This window comes from Podarcis bocagei, assembly GCF_964188305.1.
Source record: "Podarcis bocagei genome assembly, chromosome: Z".
Taxonomy (NCBI): Eukaryota; Metazoa; Chordata; class Lepidosauria; order Squamata; family Lacertidae; genus Podarcis; species Podarcis bocagei.
In genome coordinates, this window is record NC_138140.1 from 41,487,001 (window position 1) to 41,498,779 (window position 11,779).

General features: G+C 39.1%; 1 protein-coding gene across 4 annotated transcripts in view; it reads left to right on the top strand.

The window, feature by feature from the left end:
• Positions 1 to 11,779, top strand: part of LOC308579171 (THO complex subunit 2-like) — a 67,153-nt gene that overhangs the window by 26,255 nt on the left and 29,119 nt on the right. For all 4 annotated transcript variants that reach the window (XM_081179982.1, XM_081179981.1, XM_081179984.1 and 1 more), the window contains exons 7-13: positions 21 to 154; positions 595 to 761; positions 1,917 to 2,009; positions 3,420 to 3,575; positions 7,356 to 7,528; positions 8,438 to 8,633; positions 11,000 to 11,041. In XM_081179982.1, coding sequence (XP_081036108.1) covers positions 21 to 154; positions 595 to 761; positions 1,917 to 2,009; positions 3,420 to 3,575; positions 7,356 to 7,528; positions 8,438 to 8,633; positions 11,000 to 11,041 — 961 coding nt within the window. The remainder of the gene's footprint in view (positions 1 to 20; positions 155 to 594; positions 762 to 1,916; positions 2,010 to 3,419; positions 3,576 to 7,355; positions 7,529 to 8,437; positions 8,634 to 10,999; positions 11,042 to 11,779) is intronic.

Consider the following 11,779-nt stretch of genomic DNA (forward strand, 5'->3'; position numbering starts at 1 on the left):
CTTTATTCTTATTTCTGTAGTTATAAGCAACAGAAATTCAATTTATTAAGAGAAGAGAATGAAGGTTATGCAAAACTGATTGCTGAACTGGGCCAAGATTTATCTGGCAATATCACTAGTGAACTGATCTTAGAAAATATCAAATCTTTAATAGGTAAGGCGAATACACTGGCATGTTTGACATTTTTCCTGGATAGCTATGATATGTCTTGGATTTAACCCAATGCTAATTTTAATTTATAAACACTTGCTCCCCAAAAAAGAATGTTGTCTGGTTTTGAACATTCAGCCCAACTGAAATTTTGGCCATGTCTCTATAGTTTCTAAGTGTGGTATCTGACCTAAGTCACACTCTGAATAGGCCAGCTGAAACTTAAATTGGTCAGAAACAACCCTTAATTCTTATATCTAGTCCTGTAAAGACATAGGGCAAATTCCATATTCCTGTAAATGTACTGATATTGGTGTGCCTAATTATGAATACAGTTAATAAATTTCTGTTTAGAATTGATAGAAAACATTTTCTGATACAGCTAAAAGGGTTGTTTTAGTTGCCTTAGGCAGTGATAACTTTTTAAATCTTTTTTTTTGTAGGGTGTTTCAACCTTGATCCCAACAGAGTGTTGGATATTATTTTAGAAGTCTATGAATGCAGGCCAGAGTATGATGAATTCTTTGTACCTTTGATAGAATCTTACATGTACATGTGTGAACCTCAAACACTCTGCCATATCCTTGGATTCAAATTTAAGTTTTATCAGGTAATGCAGGTATTAGTAGTCTAAAATTCATTGGTATTAGTGTGTTTTTCAGTTACCTGATGCTTATTTTCTTAATACGAAACATTAGTCGAAATAATTTTGTGTTGGATCCAGTTAGTTGTACTTAAGCCTCATTGAGCTGACTGTGAAAAGGTAATCATGGCTAACATTTTGTTTACTTGGACCTAAGGTTTTAATGAGCCTCATAGCCTTAAATGTTCATGCTTCTTAATGAGCTACTATGCAGATCAGTTTATAAATATCCTTTGTGTTTTCCACTCCTTCAAATTGTTTTATACAGTTCTTGTCTTTATAAACAGTACAAAAATACATTTTAAAATGCTTATATTAGAATAAAATGTTTTGAAAATTTGTACATTGAGATAAATTTAATACATATTTAATGGAGTGATTTTGCAGTAAGATTGCAAATCAGTGCTGAATAGTTTTAAGCATCAAACCATGTGAAATTGTCACAGAGGACATCATACCGTGCATTCTCTCATCACATTCTCACCCCAACCTACAATATGTTTGGAAGTGCCAAAAGGGAGATGAAGCAAACTCCTCCCTCCCCAGTGTTGGCATTGCTAGGATTTGAGTGCTTTGTACTTGGGAGATGAGCTCATCTTTCTCCCGTGGTGAAGGTTGTTTATCTTCTGAGCCTGACAAGTCCCTGTGATGGCTGATCCTTATCTTCATCACAATACCATTTTGCCTCTGAAGCCAGTTTCTGGCTCAAGCAGAGGGGCAGCTGTCACCATAACTGGCTCTGCGGAGGAGATGAAAAACGTGGGTATAGGGAGAGGAGAACGTAATCTTCTTTGTTCTGTTCTTCCCCTCTTGTGATCCCCCCTCCAATGGATCTATGTTTTTTGCAGTCACACTAGGCTAATTTGGGAGAAACTCCATATTATAGAAGTTATTACAGAAAATTGAGGAAAATTGAACTGTCAGAAGATTAAGCGCTTAGACTTTTTTTAAAAGCAGTGGTAATATAACAACTGATTTATTGCACGACTGTGCAAGTTCTTGCATGGGAGATGCCTTCTCTGTTAAACCTCCGCCCTCTTTACCTTTCTTTTAAAATGGAGGACCCTCTAATGTTCTGTAACACTCTGAACTGACTTTCTAAAGCTAGCCTTTTCTTTTTAGGAGCCAAATGGAGAGACACCTGTTTCTTTGTATCGAGTTGCTGCAGTACTTTTGCAAAGCAATCTGATAGATTTGGAAGACCTTTATGTCCATGTAAGTTATTTTTCTTGAAGTGAAAACTGCTCATATGAATTATTTTTATTGAGATTGTTACTTGTGGCTTACAAAAACAACAACAGTATCTCATTGCTAATTTCTGTGCACATTTGCATTCTAGACTGTTCATCTAGTTGGTTATGGTAAGTTTATCTCAGTGTCATATCTCAGGAGAAAACTAGGATCTTGTATGTTTGTCTTCCCCATTGTAGAAGATAAGGCAAGCGTTGATTTCAGGGATGTTGTTTTGCAGTTGCGAAAAACAAATTTCTCTAAGGGCACATCTCAAATATCATCTCTTTATACTTTTTCTATTGACTTCAGTGGATATAATGTGCAATAGAAGCTAAATGTTATTATCTTATTTTTTGTAAGCATTTTGTTTAAATTACTATTTTTTTGACTACCTAATGTGAGTTCTTATACTTAAGTTTTTGCAAAGTTTTTTTTTAATGGATAGGTCTTGGGGAAAGATTAAGAGAGGTTTTGATGTTTTGTTAAGAAAACCTGCCATAAAGTCTATGATATGTGTGAAACACTTTGTTTTGCTACATAATTTAGGTTTTGAGTAACAAATGGTAAGGCTGATTTCTCACAATAAAAAAGGTTTTTTTTAAAAAAAATTGTAAATAATTACGATTCTCATATAATTTATGCTTTGTATCAAAGTGCCCCATCCGGTGTATCAAAGTGCCCCGTAGGTGGGGCAGAATGATACAAAACCCTTTTTTTTTTTACTCAAGTCACTATATCCTCATTATCTTCTAACTTTAATGGTTCTTGTGATTGCTATTATAATATTGATTAGTCATGCCATGCATAAAACAAAAAAATATTACTTGACTCATTTTTGTTACATAAAATATGAGATTGAATTTTTCTGCATCAATCTGCCCTGCCTCACCCTAAATAAAAAATGCCATTTAAATAAAAAAATGATTATTTTTTTAAAAAAAACACATTGATTTTTATCCACCCTGGCTTAAACTGGTTTCTGGCTCAGACATCATGAGGAACTGACACTAATAAACCATATATGTACTTGAAAGTGGGCACATGTGGGCGGAGGGGTAAGGATATAGCCCAGAGACACAATACTTGTTCTCAATCTCGTAATCTTCAGCTCCAGTATTTCAAGTACCGTATTTTTTGCACCATAACACTCACTTTTTTCCTCCTAAAAAGTAAGGGGAAATGTCTGTGCATGTTATGGAGGGAATGCCTATGAGTGGCATGCCTACGGATTTTCCTCTAAAAACTATGTGCGTGTTATGGTCGGGTGCGTGTTATAGAGCGAAAAATACGGTATCTGTTTTGGGGAGTTTTACTGAGGATTACAGTAGGCATCTTTATTCACAATTAAGTAAAACACCTTTATTTATAAGAATCTCCAAATTGTCTCTTTAGCTTCTTCCAGCAGACAACACTATTATTGAAGAACATAAACGAGAAATTGGAGAAGCCAAACTAATTGTGAGGAAACTCACAGTGGTTGTATTGTCTTCCGAAAAGACTGAAGAGAAAGAGAAGGAAAAGGAAAAGGAAGAGGAGAAAACAGAAAAAGTAAGTTCTAAGGATATTTAGAGTTGTAAATCTAGCACAGATATCCAGACATCTCAGTTGAGCAGAACTTTAGTTAAATAGCACATTTTTTTGCAGTTACAGAAATCTATTTTGCTGAGAGATGGGGGGGGGGGGAATATGCAGCTGTTGAAAAACAAAAGCACTTGTAACTAATTCAGAGCTCTTGGACAAATCTGTTAAGCTGTGTGCCCATTAAACCCAAACTCTGTGACTAGAATGAACAGTTCAAATTCAGTATTTATATCTGTTTATCTGTTTTCTATATTCATCTTTTTTAAAAAAAAAAAAAGATTTCTAAAGAGACTGTGTGGCGTAGCATATATTTTTCATGCAGAATGACAAAAGTCAAATTTCTAGTTAAAAGGATCAGGTAGCAGATAATGAGGAAGGAATGACCTGAGACAGAGCTGCTGTCAGTGAGACATAGTTGACAATACTGAGTGGGGGAGGGGAAGAGTTTTGTATGGTTTTCAAAACCACTGTGCGGGTGTTCACAGCATTACAGAGCAATTCAACAAGCAGGATGGGGAGAACCAAAGGTGGACAATCCAGTTTCCCCAAACACACTACTGGGTTTGTGGCAGCAGAGGAAAAGCAGGAACAAAGTGGCAGTATTGATCCTCTTTCCAAGGTTTTGATTTTTCCTTTAGCAGTATTGCTCCCATTGGAAACAGTGGAAGGGAAGAATAAATATGCCAGCTCCAGGACTGGTATGTTTCCTCCATTTTGTGGCCATATCAGGGATCATTTTTCCAGTCTGCCCTCAGCCAAGCCTTCTTTATACTTCTGTTGAGGTTAAAGCTCTGATGTTGGTAAAGCAAGGGATGTGAAGGTTTCCATAGCAGCAGGGAGCAGCTTCACAAGATCAGATTTCACTGATGGCAAATTTCTCTCTACACTCGGAGAGGGAGGTCTGAAACATCCTCCCAGTGACCATAGGGCTGCAGCTTTTTTTTTTTTAAATACATTTTTATTAAAGATTTTCTTGGTTTACAAAAGAACATGCCTTGCCTCTTTTTTCAGGTTGTATAGTCTTTCTTACAGATCAGTTACATTTGTTATGAGTCCTTGGTGTTGAGTACAGTATAAGGTTGGGGAAGAAGAGAGGGGAGAGGTGGGGTGGGGTGGGGAGGCTTATATTCTTTTGTACAGTGGTGCCTTGCAAGACGAAATTAATCCGTTCCGCGAGTCTCTTTGTCTTGCGGTTTTTTCGCCTTGCGAAGCACGGCTATTAGCGGCTATTAACGGCTTAGCGGCTTTAAGAAAAAGGAAACAAACTCGCAAGACGTTTCGTCTTGCGAAGCAAGCCCATAGGGAAATTCGTCTTGCGGAACGACTCAAAAAACAGAAAACTCTTTCGTCTAGCGAGTTTTTTTGTCTTGCGAGGCACTCGTCTTGCGGGGCACCACTGTATAGTGTGCCTGTGGGGTTTTGTGTCAGCATCAACTGGGTAGGTTCTTTCTATTGGTTTATTACATTTTCTTGGTAGTGAGAGGTATTGGGGTGCAGGGTGTAGTTGTCTGCAGTGGGATTTGTTTGCATTTGTGAGTGGGGAAGGACGTGTTGGGTCAGGTATGCCAGATTGATTTGTATGCTGTTGGTGGATTCTTGTCTTCTTGTTGGGCTGTGTATGTGAAAAAGGGGAGCCATACTGGGGTGAAGGCATTCTTTTCTATTTGTCCCCATGTCAGTTTCAGCTTATTGGTTAGCTTTTCTAGTAAGGCCGTTTCCCATACAATTTTATATCATTGGTTCGTGTTTAAACCTGACAGGTCCCTCCAGTGTCTGACTATGAGGCTTCTGGCTGCTGAGAGTAGGAGGGTTATAAGCTCTGTATAATGTGAGTGGCCATTATGATCTTGGAAGATGTTCAGTAGGGCCAGTTCTAGGGTGAGTTCTAATACCTGTTTAGTTATTTTGCATACCTCTTGTAGGATGCTGTCCTGAAATGTTGGATTTTAGGGCATTCCCAACACATGTGGAAGTGAGGCCTTGGCGTATCAGTACCAGTTTCTGTGGTGTTAAGTATCACCTGTAGGTGAGTTTGAGTGAGTTCCCTTCTTTTGGCTGATATGGACTTAAAAGGAGGTTTAGACCACATTCTAGTCCATTGGATGGGGTTAATTTCATAGTCTGTTGTGCTCCTATTATTCTTTGATTGCATCAAGGGGGTTTGTGGGATTTTGGAGCAGTATTTTGTATATTGTGAATGCCATCCCTTTTTCATGTCCCTCTGCTGTCAGGAGGAGATGTCTGCTTTCATTGTGTCCCAGAGGAGGGGAGTTGTTATGTCATCCACATCATTGTCCTTAAAGTATTTTTGGAGAGTTTTCAAGAGGCTCTCTAGCTAGTTGGTTTGTGGTTAGGATGGGTCTGAAAGACCATGATGGGGTAGTTTGCGCTTCCTCTCCTATTTTGAGGGTAGCTTCTACTGGGGTGTGGTCTGTGATTTTAATGTTACCAGTGTTTGTTGTTTCTTCCAGGGGGATCAGGCGTTGTGTGAGCAGAATGCTCTCCATTCTGGACATTGTGCTGTGGCATCCAGACTGGAATGTGTGGTTGGAGTCTCTTGGGTTCTTTTCTCCCTAGATGTCAATAAAGGCCTATGTTTTTTTAGCATTTTCAGTAGTTTGTAGGCGTCTCTAAGTGTTTGTGGTTTCCATCTGAGGAAGGTTGGCCAGGGGGATTGCTTCTCCTTCGGAGAAGGAGAGGAATTTGTTTAGTGTTTTCTGGATGAACTCTAGTTGTTTTGTGTTTGGGACATATATGGAGCCAATTGTTGCTTTTGTTTTGCCATCTAGTACATAGCGCTTTAGGAAAAACGAGTCTTCCTTTTTTTTGTCTTTTAGCACTTGTGGCTTTAAAATTTAGGTCTCTACTGAGTATTAGGCTTACTCCGCTGGCCTTTTCTGAGTCAGGTGCCACCCATTGTTGACTGAAGCGGGGTTCGCTCAGGAGTTTGCTTCCTTTGGGTGGATTGTATACTTCTTGTAGGAAGGCAATGTGTGGTTTCATGGTGTTTATGTACGCATCATGTATGTAAATACCATGAAGAATTAAAAATTTAAAGGCTTAACAGGATTGTCATTAAAAGAAGGAAAAGGAAGAGAAAAAATATCGTGTATTGTGGATTCAAGTTAGGAGATAAAAGACAAGAATATGAATACACACACACTATTGAGAATTGATGGGGAGATATATGTATATAGATATTTGATGTTTTTATTTGTATATTCAGAGGCTGGTGCTCAACTGGGGGTGGGGCTCCTTGTTGCTCTTTGCTTTGTTTTCTTCTTGACTCCGGAGGCCTCCAGACCCCTTATCAGGGTGCTGCTGGTCCCTGCGTGGTCGAGGCCACAGGGGGGGTGGGCTGTGGGTTCCGCACAGCTTCCCTAGCTGTCAAGCCGAGCACCCTGGTCCCCCCCCCCCAGCGGTGGCAGTGTGGGGACCAACTAGTCAGCGCAGTTGGTGCTGGCGGTCCTTAGGAGCTCCTTGCAGCAGTGACGCTTGCCATCTTGTCTCACTGGAAGTCTGGTTGCAGCTTTAATTGATTAAAACTCATTACTTTTTCATATGCTATTAATCAGCTATGATTTCCTTTAAACAAGTGACAGCCCTAATATTTCCTCCCAGTTATCATGTATGTAAGAGATGCAAATGTACATAGAAAGCATGGGTACGGTAGTTCTTCCTCTTACCTTGGGAGGATAAAAAGTTTTTCTGCACTAAACAACCTTGCATGCCTGCTTATCTTTTCAGCCACCTGATAACCAGAAACTGGGCTTATTAGAAGCAATGTTAAAAATTGGTGACTGGCAACATGCACAAAACATTATGGATCAGATGCCTCCATTTTATGCAACTTCACACAAACCTATTGCTGTTGCTCTTTGTCAGCTTCTTCATGTGATGATTGAACCTCTCTACCGAAGGTAAAGAAATTGAATAGATGATATGTGCACTGAGAATATTTGTACAAGCTAACCATGCATAAATCTGGCTGTGATTGATTGAAATGAGCTCTTCTTAACCTTTGATTCATCTGTGGAGATGTTAGGAAATGTTTATAAACTTTCTAAAAGCTCACACATGGTGCCCAAAGCTAGGAGGCCAATGAGGCTGCTTGTTGTTTAGGGATGCCAAGTCTTAAAATGAAAACAAATGTACTAATACTTAGGTAGGCATTGTCTGTGTTAGGGCCTAGTTTCAGACCTTCTATTCTCCTAATGTGTAAAGCCATAGAAGGGGGCAGGTGGATGGAAAGAGATCCAAAAGAAAGAGAAAAATCCTGCTCAGTCACACTGTCCCTTAGTAGGCAACGATAGCAGTGTTGCTGAAAAGGTCTTGGCAGAAAAGCTTTTTCACAGTATGATTTTTTTGTTGTAATATTTTTGCTTGGTCTGGTGTATTTTTTAAAAAATTCATTCTATACCTGCACCTCTTGTGCTACATGGAAATTGTCTGCAGAAGTTGCTTACTGAATGCATATCCCTGTGCCTAATATTCACTAGGTCCTCTATTTTGGGGTTGGTTGTGCACTATATGGAGGAAATCTGACAAGTGCACGGATGTGGCAATTACAAGTAATGCACAGAAACTGTAGAAGAAAGTACTTTGATATGTTTAAAGTGCATTGTATAAACTGTGGAAGGGCCATAGCTACTTTGCATGCCGAAGGACCCAGGTTCAATCACTGGAATCTCTGAATATCCCCTGCCTGACACCCTGGAGAACTGCTACCAGTCAGTGTAAGCAATACTGAGCTAGATGGACCAATGGTCTGGCTCGGTAAACAGCAACTTCTACTGCTCCTAACTGTAAAACCTGCCTCTCATTTACAGGGTTGGAGTACCCAAAGGTGCCAAAGGGACACCAATTCTTCCATTGCAAAACAAGAGAGCACCCAAGCAAGTAGAAAGTTTTGAAGATTTAAGAAAGGAAGTGATCAACATGCTTTGTTACCTTGGCCCACATCTCTCTCATGACCCCATATTGTTTGCAAAAGTAGTGCGTCTTGGAAAAGCATTTATGAAAGAGGTTGGTTACCTTATAGTTAATGAACAAAATTTCCCAAAAACTGTTTCTGTGCCCTACAGAAGTATATTTTGTAGCTTTGTACATATTAGCATGCATATGTGGGAGATCAAAGAGCTCCTGAAAAGATTTTAAAAGGAAACTGTTGATGGCCTAATCTTGTCCCTATTTAAAGTGAAAGGTGTTAGCGTTCTGAAAGTTGAATAAGGATAGGAGAATATATTTCTTATTAAACACAAATAAGAAACAATTACTTACAGCCTTTATAAGCTATTTTATAACGAAAGATTCCTTGGCAAACTTACAAGATAAAATACAACTAGCTAAAGATTACGTGATAGTAGCATAGAAAGTAACAATAAAAAATGATGCAGCCTAAAAAACAAGACGTGTAGAGTAAAACAATAATACTTAAAACAGGATTTTAAAAAGTTCTCTGGAGAAGATGTCAGGATCTGAATTGGCACATGCGGTAAGAGGTGATTTTGAACTGCCCTGAAGTCCTTTAGAGCCCTTCATTGCTTGGTTACTGTAGCATCAAACCCCAAAGATCCTGAAAGATAAAGGCAAGCACTTCAGATTGGGCCCAGATATGGAATGGAAGCTGCTGGAGATGACTGAACTTCAGCATAATGTGTTTTTTAATGCCCAGTCCTAGTTAGTTCAGAGTATGGCAGCAGGATTGTGAGCTAAAGTTTCCATACTGTTTTAAAGACGGCCTCATATACAACATATTGAAGTAATCCAAATGAGAGGATACCAGGGCCTGGGTAATTGAAGTGCAGCTATGTATACATGTTCAGGTCTTCCAGATTTGGATAGCAAATTATGATTTGCTACAAAGAAAATGACTGGAAGTTTTTAATTGCCATGTGCAAAGAAGGGCTTGGGGAAGGGAGTTTACAAACCAGAGGCCCACACCTGCTCTCCTCTAGTAATGCTAATGTATAATGTTGGCAACTGTGCTCTAAAAAAAATTGAACTTTAGTAGATGTTTGGGATATAGGAAGTTTAGTAACAAGATGTCTGTAAGTCTTGTAACACTTATTCTTTCCCTAACCTGCTACTCCATATTTTACTTTTCATCTTTTCAGTTGTAAATTGTGAGCAATGCACACTTCCATGGTTTTAAAATGCTATTTCCGACTGACTAAAAAAACAAAACAAAACAAAGAGCATGTAAACAGCTACCAAAATGAAGCTTTCATGCCATTTGTATTTTGGAGTGTTTCTTTGGGATTATTTTATAAGAAGTTGTTTGTACAAATAATGTACTGTTGCCAATCCATTGAGAGAAAATGTTGACCCTTTTCTTACAGAAAAGTGCCCTGTGTAATTTCCTTGTTAAACAGCTGAAAATATTCACAGTACTTTCCATGGAAAGTACAGTAAAATATGTCTTCTAACACTTGCAAGTTTTTAAGCATCTGTTAACTACTTGGATAAGCACTTGCAAATCTAAATCCTTGGAAGTTTTTGACAAATGTCTCTGTAAATATCACTTGCATGGCACAATATCTTTTGCAGAAAGCATCAAGCATACTGTTGAGACTTGATTCCACCCCCACCCCCCAGTAATGGTAAAATGTCTGAAGTGTTCAATTGCAAACATGTTAAGCACAGTTCAAAGTGACAAGGTTGCAGTTCACACATTATTTAAGAGTAGATGAACCTCTCCTTTGGTGCGCTTCCACAGAAAGGAGATTGGAAGCATCTGTTCCTGGATTAAACTAATCAGAGTTTGCTTGTTATGTCAAAACTGCAGGCTCTGGTTATTTAAAACTGTATATATTTTTTTAACAACAAGAAGTCATGTCTTAAATTACAGTTTGATCCTAGTGTGTGTCAACATACCTTACTTAAAGTAATTAACCATAGGTTAATTTATAATTATTAGTTGAAAACAGAAAGGAGATTCTTCTAATTTTCTTGCTGTCTTGTCAGAGGGAAGGAGGGAATTCACAAACCCAAGGCCCATTCATGTAACTCTAAACTGGTTTAGTATTAAGCCCAACTTGGCTATTGGCTTCTAAAGGGAGGGAAGTATACTTACAAGAGTGTCCAGACATTTGTGGTTGTTCATACTCTGGAGAACTGCTACAGACAGTTGTGGCTGGAGCAACACCATTCCCCTCCTGAGTTCAGCAGTAAAGAGATCTTCTCCTTACTACTCAGCTTTGTATTCACCTTATTCAGTACCCCACTTTCTCTTCAGCAGCAGAGGACCAAGGAATCCAATTTTGCAGACCTTGCTCTAGCTCAGCTAATCCCTGCACTTGGGAAGGGGAATAACCTGACTTGCTCAAGATTGTCTTTGATATGAAACCATTGCATTTTAGTAGTATTTGATTGTTCGTTGTTGTTTTTAGCACCAAGCAGATGCAGGCAAGCAAGAGGAAAAAGAGAAAATGGTGAGCTGTTTTAAAATGTATTCTTGATTCTCTCCCCCCCCCTTCCAATCCTGATTATAAGTGTGGCAGAAATGACCACCATATATCTGGATAGTCTATGTAATGCGGCTTAAAGGTGGAACAGCTATAATAAAAGCTGCAACTCAGTGTTGATCCTGTAGCCTGCCCTCTAGCTGTCTTGGAAGCCCAAGGAAGGTTTCAAAAGCTTTGAATATGTTTTACTTCTTTGTTTCTATAATAATAGTAATTTATTTGTTGTATTAACATTTTTAATGTTGTAAGATACTTTAGATGGGCTTCACCCTGAAGTGTGGCATACTACTATTTCAAAGTAAGCAAGAGGCACAATTCTTCTAAAGCCTCTCTAGCTTCCAGGGCTCAAGTGTACTGTTGAAGACCCAAACACTTGTGTGGCCTCAAATGTGCACTGAGATATTCACATACAATGTCCATTCATTTCAGTGCAGAAAGTTTTCAGAGCTTGCGTTATTAGAGCAGTTCGCCAACAGGGTGAGGGGATGTGGGAGGATGTTATATATGCACCAACCTTTCTTGCCTCCCCCCCCCCCACTTTCCCCAATGTCTATTCCTATTGTACATCACATGTCATAGCTGCCAAATACAGTGGTGCCCCGCAAGATGAATGCCTCGCAAGACGGAAAACTCGCTAGACGATAGAGTTTTCCGTTTTGGAGGTGCTTCGCAAAACAAATCTCCTATGGGCTTGCTTCGCAAGAC